We start from the raw sequence: 27246 nt of genomic DNA, 5'->3' as shown, positions 1-27246 counted from the left end.
CATGTGGAAATAATTATTCCCCATACAAGGGACTGGGCCTTTAGTCTCCTCAAGCAGTTAGCACTTCAATGGATATAGGGGGGAAAAACAGCCTGGGGATTTTAAATGCTCAAACTCTGCACTTTTGGGGCCCACTCCTCACCTGGTGTCAATCAGCATAGCTACACTGGCTTCAACAGAACTACATACATTTACACCAGCTGAGGAGCTAGCTCTTTGTGTCTTGAAGTAAGATGTCCGGAAGTAAGGTGGAGGCGTTTGTTTCACTGTGATTATTCTTGAATTAGACGGGGTTGCACAGTTATTACATCTAATAATGGTATGCTTGGCTGTGCACATTGGTTTGGTTAATGTTTCCTTTTTAAAAAATATATTTGTAATTTTTCAGGCATTTCTTTTTGCTAGGTGAAGTGCAGCTGTTTTCAATATAGCACAAAGGAGCTCTAGACTTGAGTGCTAAGCTGTTCTTATAATAAAAATGAATAAAGAATTTAAACAATATTTTTAATTAAATCCTAATCTTTACTACTACATGTGATATACACACTGAAAATGTATACGGTCACATTTTTGAAAAGTTAATTTATCTGTGTCATTCATGAGTCCATTTTTCCCCCCCAAAGCTTTTTCAATTGAATTTTTAACACTGGAAAAATGAATACAAAGTCACGCTAATTGTACTTTCCCTGTATCAAATGAGACAACAGCTCTAATTTTCAAATTAAAACAATCTTTTTAAAAACATTAGACTTCCAGCACAATAGAAAATTGCATGAATTGGAGGAACAAAACCACTTGCCTTGGGGTTTCTGCAGAAGATGTGTTTTGGCCAATGGAGATTTGGTTTTGGGTTTCCTTCCAGTTTGATGGATACATTGTACAGGGCCGATGTGCTGCAGCTCGCCACATGCTTCCAATGTCGGATTTGAGTCAATATGACATTTGATTTGAAAAGGAGCACAAGGGCAACCTGGAAAAAGAAATGGGTCAATGTTTATTTCCTCCTTTTTTCCCTTGAAAAGCAGCTTGTCCTGGCTCTGGTAGCTTAGCTTGCATCAGTTATTTGAAGGAAAGAAAAGTCATTAACTTAGAAGTTATCACTTCAGAAACATCCATCTTGACAATCACTTTAAACTGGATGGTTGCCGGAGGTCATGAACCTCGGTATTAATTTGTCCAAGCAACTAGTAACTTCTTCACTAAAAAGCTAAATAGATCTAACAGTGAATGGTTATGGGAGTATGTATATATAAAATCCTTTTTGATAGGCTTCCTCTAAGTCAGTGGTTCCCAAACTGGGGTTCGTGAACCCCTGGGGGTTTGCAAAATGTTACAGGGGGTTCTCGGAAAAAAATTCCCTAATGGCGGACAGAGCTGTCCCTAGGGACCCCAGGCAGCACAGGGCCAGCAGCCCGGAGCCCCTGGACTTCCAAGAGCTAAGCAGATCAAAGGAAGCATATCTATCACACTGAGGAGATTTAAAGTTCAAGGCTCCTTATAAGAAATGGAAAGGGAGGTGGATATTTTTTACTGTTTTTAAAATTAAATAGGCAGCTAGTTTTGTTTTTAAAATTATTATGAAGAACAAGTTTAAGGTTTGTTGTAACATGCGTTGTTTGCCTGGACTGCTCAAGACCTGAATGCTTGTGGAGGAGGAACTCTTTGAGTTCCTTTCTTAAATACCTTCATGCTGTTTCACATCTGATACTCCTTGATGAAACCTAGGAGCCTTGTCTTAGAACTGGCTTATTCAAAGTGATACAAGCTACGTAAGTGAGATCTTGGAAGAGTGTTGCTGTTTTCATAATGTAATATAAATACTGTAATGATAAATAATAATTAATAATAAATAGTGTTAATGAGCATGTCATAAAAACAAATGTTATATTTCCAAGATCACTGCTTTTATAATTTATACTCAGGTATAGGAGAAAATCCCTGGAAATATTCATTTTTAGGAGGGGGTTCGCGAGACTTGACATTTTAGTGAAAGGGGTTCACGGGTTATTAAAGTTTGGGAACTACTGCTCTAAGTAGAGATACAGGTGCACAGGCACTGCATTCTACTTGGTAAATCAGCACCTAGATTCAAGAATGGCTGAATCACAAATGCCTGTGATAGACGAGGCAGATGATAAACATGCTTCAATCCTTTGCAAGAATTAGATTAACAATTTAAATGACATAATATTGCTGTTTATTATTTATTAAATGCCTATACATCAAGACAATATACAAACAGGGTCTTCCCCAGAGGGCTGATAGTCTGAAAGACAGATTAGACATGATGCATTGAGAAGTCCAGAGAAGGAATGCCTAAGATGTTTTGTTTCTTTTAAAAATTTTATTATTTACTCATTTCCTACGGTTTTTAAAGAAATAAAACAACCCACCCAATTTAATATATTGGGAGGTAGGTTTCTGTTTGCTTTTTGTTTTGGCTTTCACTGATGCAGTCTCAACAGGTACCAAAGAAAGTTGATACTGTATGTGGGTGTGATGTCATCAAAAATGGCTCAACCAGCCAAACAGAATGTGCTTTTGGACAATCAGTGTCCAGTGTCCCAATCTAATACTGATTCTGATTAAAACTGCTGAAGATAAACACATTGGGCCAAGTTCAGACCTGATGCATATGCACTGAAGTTAATTGAGTTGCACCTATTCACAACAGGTCTTAATTTGGTCCTTACATGGTTGTTGTCAACTTAAGTCACACTTTCTGACATTTTTCAGCCTACTATTGACCCTGATTCAGGAAAGCATTGCTGTTCAGGAAAGGCAATTAAGCATTAAGTTCCACTGGGTGAAATCCTGGCCCCATTGAAGTCAATAGGAGTTTTGCCATTGACTTCAAAGGGATCAGAATTTAAACCATGAAACGTGTTTAAGTGCCCTTCCTGAACAAGGGATGCTTTCCTGAATCAAGCCCATTGTTACAAGTAACATCTCTAACTAGTATAAATGAGAGATGAGAGAGAGAGAGAGAGAGAGTCTCTTTTTTCAGTTTGTTTGGGAAATTTAACAGTATTTGTGGGTATTTCTTCTCTATTGTCAGTCTGTGTGGATGTTAACATGGTAACTGGAGAGTTTTTTCTTTGAATGAAATACTGTAATGTGACTGTAAATGCACAAAAATTGGCAGGGGACTCTGGAGCAGAGGTAGTCCCTGAAACTATTATTAATTTCATGTTTTAAAATGGACTAGTTTAATTGTCTCTACCCCTTTAAAATGACAAGATGATCTCAAACACTTGAGAAGGAGGATCTGTCTAAACATTAAAGTAATCTTCAGACTTTTTTGTGAATTATTCAGGAACATGAGCCGAGCTGCACAAATACAACCTACTCACGGCTAGCTTTACACTGAGATCAGACTCTGAAGTCAGTGGAGTTACACTGGATTTACATGTGTTACTGACCTCAGAACACTGCCCTTTGGATCTAGATTGAGTTTGAGTGGGTTAAAGGTATACAGTATTGCAAATATTTCACAGGGCTGTTCTTAAAAGGTAGATGGTTACACAGGAGCATTAAGGATTTTTTCAAATTGATGTGGAATATTCCAAAGTTATAACTGTTTGCTGACAAAAATCAATTCAAAGCCATCAAATAAATATGAATTAGCACAAGTCTGTCCACTTCTGTCACCCTAATGCATAATCTCTGAATTCTTCAACACTGCTTCCTATTACTGCTGTTTAAAAGTTCATTAGTGCATCTGCTATCAAATCTACTTTTCAGGGGATTTATTTGATCTCAGCTACTCAGAATTGCTTCAACCTTAAACGCAGGACTTTATAAGCACTGAATTTTAATCATTTGAAGAAACAAAGGGATTTCGCATAACTGGGTGATTGGGCAACAAAATGGCAATGAAATTCAATGTTGATAAATGCAAAGTAATTCACATTGAAAAACATAATCCCAACTATACATATAAAATGATGGGGTCTAAATTAGCTCTTATCGCTCAAGAAAGAGATCTTGGAGTCATTGTAGATAGTTCTCTGAAAACATCCATGCAATGTGCAGCCAAGAACGTTGGGAATCAGTATGAAAGGGACAGAAAATAAGACAAAATATCGTACTGCCCACATCTTGAATACTGCATTCAGATGTGGTTGCCCCTTCTCAAAAAAGATATATTGGAATTGGAAAAGGTACAGAAAAGGGCAACAAAAATTATTAGTGGTATGTAACAGCTTCCATATGAGGAGAGATTAATAAGACTGGGACTTTTCAGCTTGGAAAAGAGATGACTAAGAAGGGATATGATAGAGGTCTATACAATTATGACTGGTGTGGAGAAAGTAAATGAAATAAGTAAAGTAAATAAGGAAGTGTTATTTACTCCTCCTCATAACAGAAGAACTGGAGGGTCACCCAATGAAATTAATAGGCAGCATATTTAAAACAAACAAAAGGAAGTATTTCTTTATACTACACACAGTCAACCTGTGGAACTCTTTGCCAGATGTTGTTGTGAAGGCCAAGACTATAACAGTGTTCAAAAAAGGGTTAACGGAGGATAGGTCATTCAATAGCTATTAGCCAGGATGGACAGCGATGCAAAACCATGCTCTGAAATGTCCCTAGCCTCTGTTTGCCAGAAGCTGGGAATGGGTGACAAGGGATGGATTACTTGATGATTACCAGTTCTGTTCATTCCCCCTGAATTTGGCCGAAAGCGTCTAATGATTTGTTTCCTGATACGTCTGAGCACCAAACACTTAGATAAGTCTTAAACCACTTCCTTTTAAAAGCCGCTGCCTAGCTCAAAAGAACAAATAAAAAAAGTCAACTGCCTTAGAACAAAATTTGACATCTTGTGCCTTGCACACTATATACGTGTTATTGTTGACAATATTACTCACCAACTCTCTGCACTTCACATGCAAACACTTATTAACATCGTATCAAAAGAGCAAGCAGGCACAGAAAAGAATTGATAAGCAATTACAACCAATGCTAATCTCTGAATCCATAAGAGCTTTAAACAGCAAATGCAGATTCTTGGCCACGTAACAAGAAAAATATGCTTATGTGAAACCACACAAGTGGTGGGGTTCATTTTTTTTTTAAATTTAAGCCATTCCCTGTGCATTTGTGAATGTGACCCTAAACGTTACTTCTCACATGTAGTACCCCTAACTACAACTTTTTTTACTTTCTTACTTATTTTTCCAACACTATAAAATGCCTTGATAAAAAGAGTTACTAATTGCTTGATTATTATATGCTGAATTCTTCTCAAAGTAAGATACTTATAGGCTGCTGTGAGTGCTATACTGTGCTTCTAGGGACAGAACTGAGAAAGAGGTGGTGTAAACTGCACCACCCAGGAAGTTGTCCCAGTAAGAGATAGCCCCTCTGAGACACACCCATGAAGTACAATTCCCCGGCCAAAGCTCCTCCTACTCCAGGCCTTGCCCGACTCCACTGCTCCAGAAGAGGAGCAGACTTCCCCTAACTCCTCTGTGCAGGGGCAACCCCCTAGTCGCAAGCTAGCTCAGAATGGATTGGCCATAACTATCCCTACTAATTGAAGTCAGTAAAATGTAGAAAGCAAAGTTGTTTTGTAGTAACTGCATACAAACATTTCTAACACATTGCCATTTCCAGGGTCTGGCTGTCTCTTGTAATGTGCTTTACACCTAGTCACAGAGTAGCTGGAAGAATATTATGGTGTGAATAAGCTGTGAAATATGCAGGTAATGCCAAAAGGAAATCTGAGACGAATGCTTCTCTTTCAGATTCTGAGGTTAATTTGCATGAACACTGGTTCTATTTGCAAAGACCAATTCAATTCAAATTTTAAAAAATAATCTGCAAAAAAGAGTCAGTGCATTTTACCGTCCAAGCCTCATTACCATATACATGGTTAGCTCACGAAAGCTTGTGCTCAAATACATCTGTTAGTCTCTAAGGTGCCACAAGTACTCCTTTTCTTTTTGCGGATACAGACTAACACAGCTGCTACTCTGAAACTAGTCAAAGACAAACGCCACATAACTGAAGCTCAGCTTCATTACATCCAACTTTGCAGTCACTGATTCACTCCTATAGGCCATGCATATGAGTAAAATTACTCACAAGAGTAGTTTCAATGACTTCCCTGGAACTAACATATTCACATGAGTAAAATTACTCATAAGCATAAAAATTTGCATGACCAGCCCACAGCGAGCACAGGTCACTGCTGTCCATAACTTTTCACATACGAGTCACATAGTACAATTGGTGTTTAAGGTTTCCTGTAACATTTATTTAACTTTAACTGAATACAGGATAAACTAGACTCCTAAAGAAGCCTAAAACCTGCAACAACTTTTGCAAAAATACCCACTTTAATCTTTGCTGAAGACTTCAGAATTTTATCAGGAAGACTATTTTTCACAGAACAGAGCAATTCCTCAAGAGCATCATTCTTCCTCTGAATCATACCCATGCCAGATGGTTTCCTCACTGAGCTGGCTAAGTTTAAGATAAAAACATTTTTGTAGAAGCTGTTTCAGGTTTGAGATTCTTGAAGCCTATAATGTATTTCTATTAAATTAAGATAAACGGAATATAAAGGGCCAAATATTACAGCTATTGTAAATCATAGTAGCACCAGCTTCAAAGGAGCCAAGTGAATTTACATCAGCTGAGGATCTATCCCAGTAACACAGTGGCAGTTCTATCACTGACCCATATTAAATTCCCAAGCCCAGTCTCTCATTCACCCAGGAACACTGTTGGGCTGACGTGCTGAGCACCTAGGAGGAGTCTCTCGCACCACAGCACACTACCAGGAATACTAGGGCCGAATGATTTTCCCAGCTTCTGATTTTGTATGCTCATATTTGCAGACCCCCTTGTTTGTGCCACAACAAAACTGGGGTTTTGCACCTGTTTTGCATGCATAAGTCACCACCTATGCACTCAGATTGGTCAGTTGGGATCCTAGACCTGCATGTTCAAATGTGGATGTGTAACTTTTTTTTTTATGAGAACCATCAGTCAGGCATGCAAAAGTGGATGTACCCAAAAAAATAAAAAATAAAAAATCAGAAGATGGCTGAAAACTTACTCCTAATAGGCACTGACTGCTCTGAAGGATTTTCATCCAATCCTTTTGACTAGAAGGACGGTGTTTGCGAGGTGTGTCCTGAAAGCTGGGGTGGGGTAAAGTGGATGAAAATGAAGCTAGCCTCTGGATTGGCAGCAGAGATATGGAGGACACACCTGGATGCCAAGTGGAGAAACTGGTTTTTAACAAGCTTTTAAGGAGCACTCTCTCCTCTGTTCTCAGTTAGCAGCATCATATGCCTAACCAGAAGAGATCACTTGCAAGATTGGTATTTTGAGCTTAAAATGCCAGGGGCCAAATTTTGTGCTGATTTAAACCCTGTGCAACCTCAGTGTAATCAATGGGACTGAACAGCATGTCCGTTTGCATGGAATAGGTCACTGTGGATGTCTGCAAGGATAGAGAGAGATCATGATTCTCACTCCTTGAATCAGTCTTTTAAAAAATAAAATAACCTAACACTCAGCTAGCTTTTAACATCAAGAGATGGACCTTGTTGTGGCTTCTCTATTCCTGGCCTCATTTTATTACAACATGCAGCATGTGCCCTATTCTCTAAATACAGGCAATACATCAAAGCATAAGCAGAGGAAAACACTCCCTGTTTCTGATCAGCAGACCAAGATGTCAACACAAGCAAAGTACTTTTATTGTGGTTGCTTGACTCCGCCTTTTGATTTCTATTGTGCACTGAAAGTGGATACACAGTGACGGATACATGTTTTGTGCACTTATCTGGGGGTAAACACTGAAAACGTAAGACAAGATGCTTGGTGGAAAGCTATAAACAGATTTGTAGTGCTGATAGATATTAAGACTCTTCATGTGTGGGTTTTTACAAGTTGTTTGTGAGCAGACAACACTTGCAGCTGCTGAACTTGACATTTTGTAGCTAGCTTGGAGCGAGAGAAGTACAATATATGGCAGCTCTCTGTATGCACACTATTAGGCAGCTTTTCTAGAGAGTTCTACCTCTAACATGTCGAGCTATTTTGAAAAGCTGGTCCCTATTTACGTGCCTGAATGGAAGCTGAGGTCTTGAAAATCTGGCTCCAAATTTTTTGATGATACACCTCCAACAGGTTGTAAGAAGTAACTGCACATTTTCAGCTAGAAGATCCATCTGATGCATTGTGTAACAGTACTGTCCAATAAATATCGTATAGCCAAGAGCTAGGGACTAGTCCTTCATTGAGATATACACAACTTTACTCAGCCCTTGGTTACAACTTCCATGTCACTCAGGCCTGCAGGTCCCCATGGACAGGAAATCATCCAGGAGGAGCGAATTGTGCTAGTGTTACCCTCATGCACAAGTCCATGGGGTGCCCACAGCTGAACAGTACAACACCAAGAAGGGCAGAGCTGGGTAAGGGGAAGGACATAGCCAGGACATTGGAAGATGTGTCGATTCAGTACGTTCACAGGCAAAAAACTCTTGCGAGAGACCCAGTGACAGAGTAAAGGTGCTGTCCCTTGGTAGAACCCCCTCTCCTGAAACTGACTCCTCTTTGGGAGAGCAAGTCACACCCCCTGTGCCAGCAGGGGTGAAAACACGTGCACAATGCGGCATACTATTGTGAGAAATGCCTGTGCTCTATACAACTGCACAAAAACCTCTATGTGTAGCGAAAAGCATTCAGTTGGCAGACAATCCTAGTGTCACAGGGGTTAAGGACCAAGCACAATACACTGTGATTAAATTAATCCTGATGCTTTTCATTTACTTGCAGATTTTATAGCTGCATATCATCATCCTGCCCGTTCCTGAACCTACTACAATATAACCCTATACTAGCTTCAAATGTTTCATGGACTTGTGATGCCCTGAATCTCACATCTTTTCTGTTCTTTCCCATTCCATGTGCTCCTCACTCACCAGAATTTTTTTGTCCCTCCCCTTTCTTGTCCAGCCGCATAAGCAACAGATCTCCAGTGCCATCTCTAGTGCCATCTGAAACCTCCTTCTCCCTCTACTTCTGGTGCCTAATTGACTCCAGGAGTGTTTTAAAACTCCATTTAAAAACACCTCTTCTTTCTGACCTGTGACCCCTAAACATCTCTAATAAAACAATCAAGTCCCACTTTCTATGCTTCCCTTTGCTCAAATCATTGCTCCTAAAACTTGACCACAGCACTCTTCTTACCTTGCTTTAATGTAGCTGCAGATGGTGCTGGTATGCAACAGACTTTGAATCTACCTGCATGTCAAGCGGCATGTGAGTGCCTTTTTACTAAGCTGAATTACGTTAGTAACAGATGTTTAAAACTGCATCTTCTCTTTTGGCATTGAAGCAGTTACAGAAGACAATTTCAGTAACACTAGCATTCTCTTTAGAAAGTAAGCTAGAATCCAGCATTGATTGCATTTGAAGTTTTATATCAAAAGTATTACTTACTTGTGCTTTGGCGGACAGACCCACATTTTTCTTATTTTTTCTAACAATTAGATATCCAAAAATAAAAAGCACAAGTTCCGGCTTCCGACTCTCAGAGCACTGGTCCTAAAATGACAGTGCATTTACATTTCTGGCTTATTACGTGTAAAGGCTCACATTCACAGGAACTGAATTTTTTTCTAAAACAATGTGGTTGTTTGAGCAGCAGATGATAAAACCTACCAAACTTGATCTCTGAAGAATGTTGCTAGATAGCTGTTAGTGGATATTACTTCAAGTGAGCAAAAAGGGCTGTTTGGTTTTACAAAGATCAAGTTTAATGGTCCTTTGAGATGTGCTAAATAGGAAGGAGAGGTTTCCGTAAGGCAATTTACTGCAAGTTTCAAAACTAGCAAGAGGGTGATAAAAACAGATCTTTACGTCTGTAAAAACCAAAAACCAGATTTCTCCTTAGTTCCAATTCCATACTGCAGAACAAAGGTTTTCCCATAATGATAGTGTATGGCTGAAAAATGACCACCAGCAGCAGAGGCACAAAACTGACAATCTCAGTTTTGGCCACCTTGAAACTTCCTGGGGGATACCACGTCACCACAGGAGTGGCACCGGGTCATGGCCCATGTGCTAATGCGCCTATCACATGATTCCCAGCTGAGTGTGGAAATCCCTTTTGATCTCAGCAGAAGGAAAAAGAGTGAGGGGACTGTACAGGGAGCTCCCGAAAGCCAGAATAAGGGCACACATAAATGCTGCTGTGATACTGTCCCTCACAAGGGGCTATTTGGGAAATTAAGTCATCATGTGGTACAGCTTGTCAGAAAAATTTCCAACAAGACAAACTTTCTACAAAAAAACAGGAAGTGATTTTTCACAGAGAGTTTTCCCCATTTACAAGCCAGGTCTAGTCAGACATGAATTAGGAACTGGTAAAAGCATAAAACTTAGGAACTGATAAAAGCGTAGAACTAAATGGACAATTTTCAGCACAAGATCTGACTAGTGGGGGTCCCCAATGTCCCATAAGAGAACCATTATTTTCAATAGTGTGGGGGTTCCAGAGAGCTCTGTCCCTCTTCTCCCTCTGTACTTTATCCCCACTAACTCTCATCAGCAACCACACATTCAACTACCCTCTCTATGCTGATGACTCACAGATCTCTCTCTCTGCTCCAGACTAGTCTCCTCCTGTCCAAACTAAAATCTCGCCCTGTCTCTTTAACATCTCCTTGTGGATGTCTAGCCATCAGCTCAACTATGCACGGTCAAAACAAAGCTCCTTCTCTTCCACCCCCACCCTGCCACACCCTTCCCGCTATCTCCTTTCTCAATCACCATGGGCAGGACCATCATCCATCCTGTCACTCAGGCATCATCTTTGACTTGGACCACCCTAGGTCCTCACATCCAGGCTAAGTCTAAATCCCATAAATTCCTTCTGCATAACATCTCTAACATGCAGCCTTTCATACCCATACACACAGCTAAAATTCTCATCCAGGCCCCATCATCTCATGGCTGGGTTACTGCAACAACCCTTTCTCTGACTTTGAGACCCTCAGAACCCCTCAATGCCAGCTGGCAAAGGGTTCACTGTTCTAGAACAGCAACTCCTATCAGGCCTGACAAACTCACTGCACCTAACAAACCACTTTCATGGTATTTATCCACAAACTTTGCCATGTAAAATATCAAATAAAAGCCAGTAACACACTGGTCATCATAGGCATTGCGAAATGTTTGTATGAATGGCATGAAAGGAGTTACGCATACCTACTAAAAATATATGTGAAACTATGTAACCAGGCAGAGTTGACAAACAGGCTTTCTGCCAGACAAAGCATGTCTAATCTGAAAGCATCCCCTGCAGTGTTGAGCCCTTGTCACTGGACACTCACAGAAATAACTAAGCTTGCTGTCCCCAAAGGGCACAGTATACACATTCGCTTGTTTGATTCAACTGGGGAAAACAACACAGCACTGAGATGTATTTATAACACAAATGAAAATAAGTTTATTAACAAACAACAGAGATGCAAAGATTCAAATGAGTAGCAAGTAAGAACATTGGAAACAGAATGGTTACATATGAAACAAAAGTATAACACTTCTTAGAGCAGAGGTGGGCAAACTACGGCCTGCGGGCCACATCCAGCCCGCAGGCCCCTCCTGCCCGGCTCCTGACCCGGGAGGCTAGCCCCCGGGCCCTCCCCCGCAGCCTCAGCTCACTGCGCCGCTGTGGCTGTGGCTGGCTCCGGCCGGGCGGCGTGGCTGTTGCGCCCCCAGCCACCGGTGCTCCAGGCAGCGCGGTAAGGGATACAGAGCAGGGGGGTTGGAGAGAGGGCAGGGGCGTTGGGGGGGTGGATAGTGGTTGGGGCAGTCAGAGGGCGGAGAACGGGGGGGGGGGGGGGGGGTTGAATGGGGGCAAGGGTCGTGGCGGGGGGGCAGTCAGGAAGGAGGGAGGAGGGGTTGGATGGGGCAGCAGGGGACAGTCAGGGGCAGGGGTTCCGGGCCCATTCAGGGGACAGGGAGAAGGGGTGGTTGGATGGGGCAAGAGTCCCGGGGGGGCCATCAGGAATGAGAGGAGGGGTTGGATGGGGCAGCAGGGGGCAGTCAGGGGCGGGGATTCTGGAGGCAGTCAGGGGCCAGGGGAGGTGGATGGGGCAGGGGTCTGGGAGGGCCGTCAGGGAACAGGGGAGTTGGATGGGGCAGGAGTCCCGGGGGGGGGGGCGTCAGGGGACGAGAAGTGGGGGGCATATAGGGGGTGAGGGCTGGGCCACGCCTGGCTGTTTGGGGAGGCACAGCCTCCCCAACCAGCCCTCCATACAATTTCCGAAACCCAATGCGGCCCTCAGGCCAAAAAGTTTGCCTGCCCCTGTCTTAGAGTCTAAAAACTTAACTTTAACAAGCTAACATCATTGTCTAAACTTTACAATGGCTCTCAACCTTTCCAGACTACTGTACCCCTTTCAGGAGTCTGTTTTGTTTTGTGTACCCGCAAGTTTCACCTCACTTAAAAACTGCTTGCTTACGAAATCAGACATAAAAATACAAAAGTGTCACAGCACACTATTACTGACAAATAGCTTAATTTCTCATTTTGTCTGTATGAAATTTTAGTTTGTACTGACTTAGCTAGTGCTTTTATGCAGCCTGTTGTAAAACTAGGCAAATATCTAGATTAGTTTATGTGCTCCCTGGAAGACCCTTGTGTACCCCCAGGTATACATGTACCCCTGGCTGAGAACCACTGGTCTAAAATAAGTTCTCACCTAAAGCAACCTTGCAGCATCACCAGCCAGCATGGCTGGGATCCACCATTCCTGGATGCGAATGATAGCTAAAGGGATGGTTCATCACTATTAATTGGGTTTTTGATTTAAAAACCAACATTGTCTCCTTTGACATTTTTTCTCCAGATTGGTGCAACTCTTTCTTCATAGTCCATGTAGCAGGCAGACTATAGTAGCAGTATTTGGCACACTGCATAGTGAAATACAGCACACTCTGTTCACAGTTCTAAAACACCATGACCACTACCTGGATTCAGAAAATTAGTGCAATCAAATATTGATTGCTCAGCGTTTCAGGTATGGACTCAGCCCACATCCCCCTTTTGCGGTGGTGGTGGCTGGCTGCAGGAGCATGGCTGAGAGGAAGATAAATGAGTTAGCAGCAGCAACGAACTTATCATTAGCAGCACACCATGATATGAAGCTCCTTTGGGACATTTGGTAGACTTGTATATCTTACCATAGAGCGGGGGTAATCAATTACTTTTTGTCAAGTTCCAAATTTCTTGGTCAAGGTATAGTCAAGGTCCAGACCCCAGAGAAAAATAATAAAAAATAACAATAATGATGATATTGAGTAAATAAAAAGATTTCGGGGTCTGTTCAAAAGCATCTGGTGGTCTGAATTTGGTCCACAGTCCACCTATTGACTATGCCTGCCTGAGATCTTGAGGAACCCACAGAGCTTTGAGCTGCACAGATGGGGCAATGTTATCTTCAAAATTTCTCGTCTGCCAGTAGAGTCCCTGCTGCTGCTCAGGAGGGATCTGTGGCCTGTGCTATCTAAGTAAGTGTACCCTATGTAAGCTGCTCTCCTTCCAGTGTTTATTCTGAGTGTTTAGTACAGCAGGCACACTTGTGTCTGATGTGTAAACTCACCTTTTGACAGGGACCAGAGAAGTAACTCCCCTATATAAAATGAACATGTACCTGCTGCCACAAGGTGATTGTGCAGGACAGCGTGGCCTGTAGCAAGGACAGGGAGGATGAGGCGTCTTCACTCAAGTCACTGTTCATAGTGCACCCCAAGCTGTACACAAGGTCCTTACTGTATACTGCTACATCTGTTATGATGTATGTTGCCCTTTTGTGTTCTTTGCTCATTATTGCAACTGTTAGTTATCAAGTCAGAGGCTACAGAGAGAGGAAGAGTAACTTCGGTCTTTAGCTGACAGCACATTTACTAGTTATAGTGCAAATTACTACACCAGGTTTGTCTGGCTGTCAAACATATCTGTTTTATTACCCTCTGGCACTTGCAACACAGACTTGGGCAGCTGGGCACAGGGCACTCCTGTGAAGGCTTTTGGGGCTCCAACCACAAAATCCAGAGCTCCTAAGGCCTTGTTTACCTGGAGATTATCCTCAGTTGACCTAACCAGTTGCCCCCACTCCTCATCAACAGGCAGTGCATCCACAGCTGCATCTTCCCCATCACCTCTTTCTCTTTCCTGCTTCTTCACCGTGATAAAGAAAGCACCTGTGTAGAGACTTAAATTCTCTCTCTCCCCCTTGCCTATCAATCCTCAAAAAAAAAAAATTAAAAAAAAATCCCCCCCCTTTTTTTAAAGTCGTGATCCCATAGCCACTAACAAAACAAACAGCACATCGCTCCTTTGAGTTAACTTTAGTTGAAACTGATGAAAAAGTTGACTTGAAAACCAAGGGACCACAAACACACACTCAATGTTTCCAGTGATAAATTTTGTGGAAGTCTCACATCAAGAAGTTGGAAGTTTTCATGCAGCCCCTATTCTTTGTTTCCTCTTTTTTCCCCTTGAAGTGTCATCATGCATTGCTATTGTGCGGTATAAATAGCAAATAATGCTAATAGTACACCTCTCAGCACTGGTATTTCAGCCATGTCTATTAGAGGAGGGGAAAAAGACTTATTTTATTGGACTTTGGAGCCTTAGGTTTACATCTATATTAAACAGAAACAAGTCATGCTATATATCATCTTCTGCAAGGGGTTATAAATTATTAATAGAAAACCTACAAAGCAGTTGTAACTCATGAAAAGTGTATAGCATTCTTACTGCTTTAATCATTTTTGTGAAACAGTTGAGATACATATTAGTGGAGCGGTGCTACCTTTTCTTTCTATGCAACTTTATCATCGGAATAGCTTTCCCCTTTTAAAAAATACACGTTATGATAAAGTGATAAAGTTTAAAATGATAAAAGTTGTGTTTGCTACCTTCCATGGTGTGGAGTAGTGGCATGTGTTTATAAAACAGAAAAGCTGGATCTCCACTGAAGATGTAGCTGCACCTACAGTGCAAAGTGGACGGATACCAGCTGGTGCTGGCTAGTGGAAAGTGCCTCTTGTGTAAGGGAAATCGCCATTGTGTAAGGCTAGCAGAGGTGGCTCCTATCCCAGTCTCCCTACTCCCTTTTTCCTCCCACCTCTGGTATAGCTATTCTTTTGGGTGTGGGGGGCAATGTCAGAGCAGAAGTGCACTTTGCCTGCCCTCCACTGGCAAGGCTCCCTTAGGGCACTGCCCCCAGCTGCTCTAACATCCTCTGGGTCACATGGTCAGGTAGATGCAACCCCCTACCTCCACTGCAACCCAAGAGAGCCTGGTTGCAGAGGAGAAGTGAACTCAGAATCTGTATTTTATGTAGTACTTAAAGATGTTATTTAACAGGCAGTGGCTAATATATTGGCGTAATAAAACTAAATTAACATTTTGAGCTTTTAAAACATCCTGCTAATTGGGCAAGCCTCATGAGATATAACACTGCATTTTCATTAAATCTTAAGCAATGGATAATTTATACTATGTACATTTGCTAAATGAGAGTTTACTAATACTAATACATGTCATTAAAAGCTTCAGATGTAGATCACCTATACGTGAAGGATTAATTGAGGGCTGCATGTTATTAGCAAAAACTGATAAAGCAATAGTAAAATGGTAAATTATGAAGTTACCAAAGTATCTGAAACATTTTTGGTGTCACTTAGTTTGTGGTGTTTCTAGTCATATTCATTAGTAGCTGGTAACTTTGTAACCTTCACATTAATCTTGTAAATAACTAGAGGGTGGTCAACATGATGCTCACATTAACAAAGAAAGAAGGGTAATCCTGGGAATTACAGATCCGTGAGTCTCGTCTCAGTTCCAGGAACAGCAGCCCAGAGTGCAATAAATCATCCAGGTAGATATAATCTGATGGGGCAATTCAAAATAGCTTTGATAAACTTTGTGTATTTCTAACCCGTATATAATTTTAATGACTTAAAGCTAATGGACTGGTCTGGTATTGCAATTCTTATGTTGTTAAAACAGTACAGATACATAGTCTCAAGGGAACTGTTAACTTGAAATATGTTCTTTGGTTAGCATAATCAGTGTAATATAAATCAGGACTCATTCATCATAATAAAACCCTGCTACCTGTCAAGAAAATATATTCTGTGTTCATCTGCGAAAGGACTTACAAGAGAGTGCTCTGTGACTATTTTGCCCATTCTCCTGGAGTTTAGTCAATTATCTTCCTGGGAAAGGAAGGGCTCATGTTTTGGATGTTGAGGTGCACAGACAGAAGGCTCAAATGGTAAGACAGGCTAAATTATAGCTTTAAATTAAACACAAAACCCAGCAATTCTCCCATTGAAAGAAGTTTACAGTTATAAACCCACATACTGCCATGCGTCCTTGGTGGAGTTTCAGCGGACAGAGGGAGCTGTGGTCATGAATCCAGGGCATCTGATGAGGTATATTACCTGGGGCTCCCAGAAAGAGATCTTAGGTTACCCCACGGTTCCATGTTAGATGAATTCCATGTAGGTGAATTAGTGTTGATGGGAGGGGATCAAAATAAATGGAATCCATTAGCTTCCGAGGAAACCACTGTGGAACTTAGAAGAGGAGGAAGAAGCGGAAACCAAAGATCCTGGCTGGAGATGACAAAGCAGCTACTTTGGGGAAAGATAACCCTAGGAAAAACCTGTCACTGCTGTGACTCATAATAAGGTTAATGACTAGAAAAAAGCTACATCCTAATACTGCTACAGGAGACCCTGGTAATGGGCCAGTTAACATACTGAATTCTAGACTACAGAAACTAGAGAAATATGGCTCCTATTTATCATAATTTTTAAAAGAATAATCTCAGATTGTAAAACTGCAAACCAGAAACTCCTGTCTATAGGCAGTGAAACATCCACCACAAGAATTACAGCTGTTCAATACCATGTTCCTAATGTATATGGAAGGAAGGGAATGATGAGTCCAAAGAGTCATAAACAGGTGCTAAATCTTTTATTTTTCATTCGTAAGAGACCAAAAATAAATGTAAAATGTAAACAAAATGCCAATTCCTACCCCCAAACACAGGGGGAATGATGCATTTTATTTTATTCATTTGAACATCATAAAATAGTATTGCCAAAAAGTCAATTATTTTCTCTCAAGTTAAGCACTGTTTATAATATTTCAATTAGTTTGTTTACTTTCTGGAGATGGGCCCTTCTGAATCTGGTATCTGGAATTGAAGTAGAACGTATTGCTTTGCAACTTCAGTAGATGATAAATAAATAAACTTTGTAGACTTCAGAGAGGATGCTGGCTGATCTTATATTCCAGTCTATCTTTCTTTTGTAAAAGAATGTTATTCTAGTTCCCTCTTTGGTTGCTTTTTATGATGCACACTGTGAGCAGCATTGCTAGTTCTGCTACTGGGCTACTTCTGTCACATATGATGTCAATCTAACTCAGGGGTTCTCGCAACAGATTTTTTGGTGGCCTTAGAGTACGGCCACCAACTCTTGGTGGTGGCTGCACTGACACTTTTTCCTAAAATTATTTATTTTTCCTAAAGTTAATAAAGTAATATGCACATATATACATCCAAATCATTGTAATTTATTTATGCAAGGTTTTGGGGGTTTTTTTGCAGACTCAAAAAAAATCATGCACAGTTATCTCTATTCTTTACTGGACCTAACAGAATAGAAACACAAATAAGTTGCTTTGCACGTTCTTGTCTTTTTTATTATTTATTGTTTCTTTTGCTTTTTTGGTAAAAGTTGTTGTCTGTATAACAATTCTGAAGTAAATTTAAAAATGTTTTGACATAATAGAAGTCCAAATAATAATGAAAAACATATCTGGTGGCTTGGGTCTGGGGAAGGAAGGGGAAGGGAGGCCTGGCTGCAGCTGGCCCAGGGCTCCTCCGGGCAGGTGGGGGAGTTTGGGGCTTCAGCCAGACTGGAGCTCCTCTGGACGAGAGGGGTGGGGCACTCCGGGCTTTGGCCAGCCCCGGGCTCCTCCAGCCTTTTTATTGTTTATCATTGTTTATAATACTTCACTTGGTACATGAAGAAATGTGTTTTCTTCTCTATCTCTTTCTTGAAGTCATGAAGATTATTATGCATGGTTTTTTATCTAGAGAAATATAATTACTCTTCCCATGGAAAAAGTCAACTAAATGTTTTGAACAGAAGCATGAATTTGTCTTGCTCTATCTGCCTCTCTCTCTTTCCTTTGGTAAATCTAAAATTTCTGTTGATTTCCAGTTATGGGAAATGAATATGCAATACCCAACAGTGTTTACTTCAGATACGTTTGGATTTCTCTCTCTACAAACTGTCTGAGTGTACATTTTGAAAAACTTGAGAATTACACTTAAGAAAAATTATCTCATAGCTGGCTAAATATATCCCGTGATAGGTTTCCAGCTCCATGTTGCAGGAATTTTAAATAATCTTATTGTAAACCTATTTTCCATGTCCCGTATGTATATTCCACTCCAACCTTGAAGAGTGCTTAATATTATTGTGTAGGTTTTATTTCTACAGTCAAAATAGCAGGTATGTTAAGTTTCAGAGTAGCAGCCGTGTTAGTCTGTATTCGCAAAAAGGTATTACACTAATTCTGGGGGTTCACAGAAGAACTACTAAACTAATGAAAGTGACAGAATGTCTTAGCTAGGAGGATAAGAACAACAACTTAAGCCTATGCAGTCTGAAGCAGATGCAGCTATCTGCATGCATGTATGAATATTTAAAGAGAGATCACTAACTTGGGTACAGTTTGGTCATATAACAGTGTATGACTCGACAGTTTCAGACTGGCATGTGGGAAATACAGAAACATCAGTTACACAAAAAACTTTAATTTTGGCATTAGTCTGAAGTCACTGACTATCTAGATCTAATAGTTCCATATTGCTATTAGAGATATAGAAACATAATTTAAAGGTAAAATTTCTAATATTTGAATTAAGTACCAACAGGACAAATACATGGACATTCTTGGAAATTAAAAATAAAAAAAGAAGCTAAGTTTAGTTTTAAAGACACTTAAGAGCTCATTACCCAAGAGATAATCTTTGTAACATGAATGTTAGTAGCAGAATCTACCTTGTAAGAATTTGGGTAATTATTTAGATATCAATGATGTCTCGAGGTAAAGGAGTGGTTAGTAGCTATTTTAACCCTTGTGATTCTTGCTCACTTGGGCCTGGTCTACACTACGAGTTTATGTCGGATTTAGCAACATTAAATCCGAATTAACGCGTCCACACAACGAAGCCATTTTTTCAACATAAAGGGCTCTTAAAACCAATTTCTGTACTCCTCCCCAACGAGGGGATTAGCGCTGAAATCGACATCGCTGTTTCGAATTAGGGTTATTGTGGACGCAATTCGAAGGTATTGGCCTCCAGAAGCTATCCCACAGTGCACCACTGTGACCGCTCTGGACAGCACTCTGAACTCGGATGCACTGCCCAGGTGTACAGGAAAAACCCCGGGAACTTTTGAATCTCATTTCCTGTTGGCCAGGTGAGCTCATCAGCACAGGTAACCATGCAGTCCCAGAATCAAAAAAAAGCTCCAGCGTGGACCGAACGGGAGGTACTGGATCTGATCGCTGTATGGGGAGAGGAATCCATGCTGTCAGAACTACGTTCGAAAAGACGAAATGCCAAAACATTTCAAAAAATCTCAGAGGCCATGAGGGACAGAGGCTACATCAGGGATGCAACACAGTGCCGCTTGAAACTTGAGCTCAGACAAGCGTACCAGAAAACCAAAGAATCAAATGGACGATCCGGGACAGAGCCCCAGACATGCCGCTTGTACGCTGAGCTGCATGCAATTCTAGGGGGGGCCGCCACCACTACCCCACCCCCGTCCATGGACTCAGATGATGGGGTACTCTCCGCCATGCCTGAGGATTTTGCAGATGGGGAAGATGAGGAGGAGGAGGACGAACTTGGGGAGAGCATACAGCACACCGTTCTCCCCGACAGCCAGGATCTTTTTATCACCCTGACTGAAATACCCTCCCAACCCAACGAAGCCAGAGATGGGACCTCTGGTGAGTGTACCTTTTTAAATATAATACACGTTATAAAAGCAAGCGTTTTTTAATGATTAAGTAGCCCTGAGGACTTGGGATGCATTCATGGCCAGTACTGCTCCTGGAAAAGTCTGTTAACGTGTCTGGGAATGGAACGGAAATTTTCCAGTGACATCTCCATGAAGCTCTCCTGGAGGTACTCTAAAAGCCTTTGCAGAAGGTTTCTGGGGAGAGCAGCGTTATTCCATCCTCCATGGTAGGACACTTTATCATGCCATGCTAATAGCAAGTAATCTGGTATCATTACATGACAAAGCCTGGCAGCGTATGGTCCCAGTGTTTGCTGGCATTCAAGCAACATCCGTTCTTTATCTCTCCATGTTATCCTCAGGAGAGTGATATCGTTCATGGTAACCTGGTTGAAATAGGGGAATTTAATTAAGGGGACATTCAGAGGTGCCCGTTCCTACTGGGCTGTTTGCCTGTGGCTGAAAAGAAATCCTCCCCGCAGTTAGCCACGTGGTGGGGGCGGGGAGGCATTGGCACTGAGCTGTTCACGTTTGGCTAGCAGGGATCTTCCCTGATACCAGCCAGGCGGTGGGGGGAGGGGAAAAGCGATCATCCCAGAGAATTGGGTGGGGGGAGGGGGTTAGTTTGGTTTCTGCTGCTGCACATTAACAGGAAAACCGCAGCACTAAATGGCCAACTCAACAGGCTTTGCTTGGTATGGGAAAGGAGGGCGCTGCTGTTATGAAGGTTGCAGAAGCCGAAAGACTATGGCTTACCATGGCTGCCTGCTAGCTGAATTCTGTTGCCTGGCACTGTGTGTGTGATCTCTAACACCAAAGCCGCAGGCACTCAATATAAGATGCAAAATGCAACCCTGTACCAAAATCATATGTGCTATGTAATGTGAATAATGTTGTTCACTGTGAAAGAGTATAGCCATTGTTCTGTATAATGTATCTTTTTAAATACTTCACTCCCTTTTTTTCCTCCAGCAGATGTTTCAAGCCTCTCTCCTCCGTCCCAAAGGCTATCTCAGAGAAGGCGGCGAAAAAAAAACACACGTGCGATGACATGTTCTCTGAGCTCATGCAGACGTCCGACACTGACAGAGCTGCATGGAGGGACACAATAGCAGAGTACAGGACAGTGGCCGACAAACATGAGGAGAGGTGGTGGCAGGAAGATCAGAGGAGGCATGAGGCAATGCTGGGGCTACTGCGGGATCTAACGGACATGCTCCGGCGTCTGGTGGAGTTTCATGAATGGCAGCAGGATCACAGACTGCCACTGCAGCCCCTGCTTAACCGCCCTCCTCCCCTAGTTCCATAGCCTCCTCACCCAGACGCCCAAGAAAGTGGGGGGAGGCTCCGGGCACCCAACCACTCTACCCCAGTGGCCAGCCCAAACAACATAAGTTTTAAAGTGGCTTTTTCCTTCCTGCCTACCCTCCTCCCACACCCCACCCGGGCTACCTTGTGAGTTATCTCCCTATTTTTATAATCAATTAATAAAGAATACATGTTTTTAAATGATAGTGACTTTATTTCCTTTGCAAGCAAGCTGTGATTGAAGCGGGGAGGGTGGGTGGCTTACAGGGAATTTAGAGGCAACCAAGGGGGCGGGTTTTCATCAAAGAGAAACAAACAGAAGTGTCACACAGAACCCTGGCCAGTCATGAAACTGGTTTTCAAAGCTTCTCTGATGCGCAGTGCTTCCTGCTGTTCTCTTCTAACCGCCCTGGTGTCTGGCTGTGCATATTCAGCAGCCATGCGATTTGCATCAACCTCCCACCCCGCCATAAACATCTCCCCCTTACTCTCATAGAGATTGTGGAGCACACAGCAAGCAGCAATAACAATGGGAATACTGGTTTCGCTGAGGTCTGAGCGAGTCAGTAAACTGCGGCAGCGACCCTTTAAACGTCCAAATGTACACTCTACCACAATTCTGCACTTGCTCAGCCTATAGTTGAACAGCTCCTGACTACTGTCCAGGGTGCCTGTGTACGGCTTCATGAGCCATGGCATTAAGAGGTAGGCTGGGTCCCCAAGGATAACTATAGGCATTTCAACATCCCCAACAGTTATTTCTGGTCTGGGAAGTAAATCCCTTCCTGCAGCTGTTTAAACAGACCAGAGTTCCTGAAGACGAGAGTGTCATGAACCTTTCCCGGCCATCCCACGTTGATGTTGGTGAAACATCCCTTGTGATCCACCAGTGCTTGCAGCACCATTGAAAAGTACCTCTTGCGATTTATGTACTGGCTGCCCTGGTGGGCTGGTCCCAAGATAGGGATATGCGTTCCGTCTATAGCCCCACTACAGTTAGGGAATCCCATTGCAGCAAAGCCATCTAGTATCACCTGCACATTTCCCAGAGTCACTACCTTTGATAGCAGCAGCTCAATGATTGCACTGGCTACTTGCATCACAGCAACCCCCACAGTAGATTTGCCCACTCCAAATTGATTACTGACTGACCGGTAGCTGTCTGGCGTTGCAAGCTTCCACAGGGCCATTGCTACTCGCTTGTGAACTGTGAGGGCTGCGCTCATCCTGGTATTCTTGTGCTTCAGGGCAGGGGAAAGCAAGTCACAAAGTTCCATGAAAGTGCCCTTACGCTCGCAAAAGTTTCGCAGCCACTGGGCATCATCCCAGACCTGCCACACTATGCGGTCCCACCACTCTGTGCTTTTTCCTGGGCCCAGAATCGGCGTTCCACAGCATGAGCCTGCCCCATTAACACCATGATCTCCAAATTGCAGGGGAACGCGGTTTTAGAGAAAAGTGTGTTCATGTCATCACCACGCCTCTGTCGCCTCCTCGCCTGGTTTTTCAGGTGCTGGTTCTACATAAATTGCACGATAATGCGCAAGGTGTTTACAATGGTCATAACTGCTGCGGTGAGCTGAACGGGCTCCACGCCTGCTATGCTATGGCGTCTGCTCCTGCTCGGGCAATCCAGGGAAAAGGGCGCAAAACGATTGTTTGCCGTTGCTCTGACTGAGGGAAGGGCGATCAGCAACATGGCTTACAGGGTTGGCTTACAGGGAATTAAAATCAACAAAGGGGGTGGCTTTGCGAGAAACAGAATGGCCCCCTCAAGGATAGAACTCAAAACTGGGTTTAGCAGGCCGTTGATTTCACGGAGGGAGGGAGGGGAAAATGAATACAAACAAATCTGGTCTATTTCTTGTTCTTCATCTATCTTTATACATCATCTTGCTGGCAGCAGACTGTGCAGTATGACTGCTAGCCATCGTCATCTCCTGGGTGCTCGGCAGAAGACGGTCCAGTATGACTGCTGGCCATCGTCGTCTCCTAACTGCTCATTAAAAGACGGTGCAGTAGGACTGAATCGCCATGAGACGAAACTTAAAAGGGTAATGACCTGGCTGAGTCACTCCCATGTTTGCCCAGGCGCCCCTGACCTCATCAAGGTCGGTTAAAAGAGCACCCTGGACTATGTCGACGACGGCTACCAGTCGTACTGCACTGTCTGCTGCCAAAAGGCAATAAGCTGCTGCTGTGTAGCAATGCAGTACTGTGTCTGCCAGCACCCAGGAGACATACGGTGACTGTTAGCTGAGCGGGCTCCATGCTTACCGTGGTATGGCGTCTGCATGGGTAACCCAGGAAAAAAGGCGCAAAATGATTGTCTGCCGTTGCTTTCACAGAGGGAGGGAGAGAAGGGGGGCCTGACGATATGTACCCAGAAACCACCCGCGACAATGTTTTAGCCCCATCAGGCATTGGGATTTCTACCCAGAATTCAATGGGCGACAGAGACTGCGGGAACTGTGGGATAGCTACCCACAGTGCAACGCTCCGGAAGTCGACGGTTGCCTCAGTACTGTGGACGCACTCCGCCGACTACATGCACTTAGAGCATTTGTGTGGGGACACACACAATCGACTGTATCAAAATGCTTTCTACAAAACCGACTTCTATAAATTCGACCTATTTTCGTAGTGTAGACAAGGCCTTAGAGAAATGCCAGCTTGGGATCCAGGTAGGAATGTCTCCCTGTGGAATGTGGACAAGGGGGCCTTAGGAAAGATAGGTTGCCTTCCTTTGGAGAATGGAGCCTTCTCAAGGAATAAGCATGTGGGCCTCACATTTGAGACAGCAGGGATGTTGGCACAAGTGGAACACGGCCACTTTTATCTTGAGCAAACTATGTATTAACAGAAGCACAGGAAGTCAAGTATTGCAATGGCTTTGTGTGTTCTTGTCACTTATCTCCTGAACAGAACTGTATGTGGCCTCCTCTTGATCAAGGAAAAGGTAACTAGTGACTAGCTATGATACCACATCCTGATTTATAAATGAAGTGAAAGTATTTCTGCTCTCTGGCCTTGTATAAGTCTGTCGCTAGTTTGACCTGAGAACCCACTGGTTTTTTGTTTTTTTTTCCATTTTTAGCTCTCCTGTTTCCTTCTAATTTCCCTTTTAAGTGAGGCTTCTTTTTTCTACGTAGGCCTAATAATCCCTGTTGCATGTGGCACTGTACACAGTTTAACATGCCTATAGAGTCTTTCTAATCTTCTCTTGTATCATGAATGTAGTCTTGGCTCTCTTCTACTCCAATAGCTTCCTGCCTTAACCTTCAGCTTCAGTTAGTGTGTGCTTACCAGCATAATTTCCTTTTTGTAGAGCAAAGCTTCTATTTCTTTTTGTCAGGGAAAAATGACCTTCTACAAAACCAACAGTAAATTATGTTTTTTGTTGTGAAGTGTGGTTTAAAGATTCTCTGTAGATGATGAGTTGGTTGGATCCTCTATTTCACCTAGAAAAATACTGATACGTTTCTCTTTTTGGTGTGTAGGTGGAGTGCAGTGCCAGGGACCTATAACCTTTATTAGTTTGTATGTGTGTCATGACTGCCTATGGTAGCTAGCTGGAGCAATATAGATAGCTATCCATGCCTTCGTGGTTTTTACAATGACCTTCTTCTGTTCCTATGTTCTCTTGCAGCTGGACATCTCTCAAGATGTGAATATTTTTCTGTCTTGTTTTTCCCCTGTAACTTAATGTATTCATCAGTAAAGAATGGAAGTTGGTATTGCAAAATTGTTTAGAGTAGTGCTGTCATAAAGTGATATGTATAGCTCAGATTTTCCATCAATCATACAACTGTTTCTTCAGTTATCTAAATATAGCATACAGCAAATATCTCTGAAGGAAACCCTCATAATAAATGTTTAAATAGTAGTTTGTTCAGCTAACCATAGTTATTTGAGAAAACTCTTTTCTATTTTTTTAACCACTTTGTTCCCTCAGAACATGGTTGCTATTTGGCAACAGGGGCAAATCAGACTATGCAAGATATTTCTTGATCGTTTCTTTATTTAGTCTCTGCATCTATACAGAACAATAAACAGCATGTATTTATAGAGACTGTATCTTGCTAGACAAGTGTGGTTTGTTGTGTTTGGTTTTTTGTTAGTTATAGAATATTAAAAATGAGATAACACTATAGTTCTGTAAAAGAACAACACAGGGAACATAGTACAAATGTTGTTGTTGTGAAGCATTTGATAGAGGATGTCAGGAAATGTTTGCTGAAAACTTAATTCCGGTTGATTTGCATTAGGAAAACTTGCCATGTGGATAGAAAACTGGGTGAATGTCTGTAAAGTAAAGGTAACAATGTGTCAAAGGAAGGGGTGTGTAGGGGAGTTCTAGTGGTGGTCTACAGTTGTTTGTTAGGTCTGTTCCTGTTTAATATTTTAGTTAATAATCGGAAAGTAGACCTGAATAGCACTTCAGTGAAATTTCAGATATGATACTGAAATGAGAGAAGCTGTAAATAATTGTGAAGAGAGAGAAACAAAACAAAAGGCTCTAAAGAGATTAGAGGGAAAATCATGACCCTATTAAGTCAATGGCAAAACTCCTGTTGACATCAGTAGGGCAAGGATTTCACCCTAGAAACATAAGCAGAGAAAAGGAGGTTACCCACCTTGTGCAGTAACTCATGTTCAAGAGGAGCGTCCCTTTATGCGCTCCACTCCAGGCTAAGGTGCATTCCTGTGCCTTTGCTCAGAGAGTTTTACAGCAGTGCCCGGGCAGGCCTCGCACGCCGCTGGTGTCTCAATAGCACATGTGCGGCTCATACCCCTCAGTTCCTTCTCTACAATGGAACCTGCTCCAAACTCCGAAGTAGAGGGGAGGAGGTGGGTAGTGGAGCACCCACAGGGACACTCATCTCGAAGAACGTCAGTTACTGCACATGGTGAGTAACCTCCTCTTCTTTGTCGAGAGATGTACCTGTAGGTGTTCCACTCCAGGTGACTTAAAAGCAGTATCTCTTATGATGGTAGGGACTTCAGATCTGTTAAGAAAGCCATTGACAGCACAGCTCGCCCCACTCGAGTATCTATTAATGGTCCCTATATAAGAGTGTAATGTTTGGCAGACGTGTGCTCCGAAGCCCAGGTGGCAGCCTTGTAGATGTCTGTGAGTGGAATGTTACGTAGAAATGCAACAGAAGTTGACACGGATACAGTAGAGTGTGCTTTGATTGAAGTTGGAGGTTGTATTTGCTTTAATTGGTAGCATAAGTGGATGCAGTCTGATATCCATTTAGATATTCTTTGGGTTGATATTGATTTGCCCTTAGATCGTTCCTCTATTGAAATAAAAAGTTTAGGGGAAGCCCTAAATCAGCAGTTCTCAACTGGGGGTCCGCGGCCCCCTGGGGGTCTGCGAGCCATTTCAGGGGGACTGCAGAGCCCCGCGGCTGAAACCCGATGCCCTGAGCCCCAGTGCTGAAGCTGGGAGCGGCACAGGGCTGAAACTGGCAGGTCCCCCCCCCACCAGCCGGGAGCGGCATGGGGCTGAAGCTGGTGCCCTCCCCACCTTCCCGCTGAAGATGGGAGCTGCGCTGGGAGCATCCCCTAACCCTGCCTGTACACAGCCACTAGCTACCCCCTGCCCGCACCCTGAGCTACCGCCCTGCCCGCACACAGCCACCAACTACCCCCTCCCTGCACCGTGAGCAGTTTTCAAACTTTTTGAACTGAGCCCCCCCTTTGAGTTGTATTTTTTGGTTGTGTCCCCCACAAAGCCTGGGTGGCCTCCTGAGTGAGTGGGGGTGGAGTTGGCACTCCCTCCTTGTACCCTGCTGTGCCCTTGCCCCCGCAAAACAGAAG

At 42.8% G+C, this 27246-nt stretch overlaps 1 protein-coding gene across 2 annotated transcripts in view; it reads right to left on the bottom strand.

Annotated features, from left to right (window-relative positions):
* The window catches only part of FGD3 (FYVE, RhoGEF and PH domain containing 3), a 191135-nt gene that overhangs the window by 88277 nt on the left and 75612 nt on the right, over nt 1-27246 (bottom strand). For both annotated transcript variants that reach the window (XM_037903938.2, XM_043550848.1), the window contains exon 2: nt 800-970. In XM_037903938.2, the coding sequence (XP_037759866.1) occupies nt 800-970 (171 nt within the window). The remainder of the gene's footprint in view (nt 1-799; nt 971-27246) is intronic.

This window comes from Chelonia mydas, chromosome 7, assembly GCF_015237465.2.
Source record: "Chelonia mydas isolate rCheMyd1 chromosome 7, rCheMyd1.pri.v2, whole genome shotgun sequence".
Taxonomy (NCBI): domain Eukaryota; kingdom Metazoa; phylum Chordata; order Testudines; family Cheloniidae; genus Chelonia; species Chelonia mydas.
Note: the sequence above shows the minus strand (reverse complement) of the source record. Positions and strands in the feature narration are given on the sequence as shown.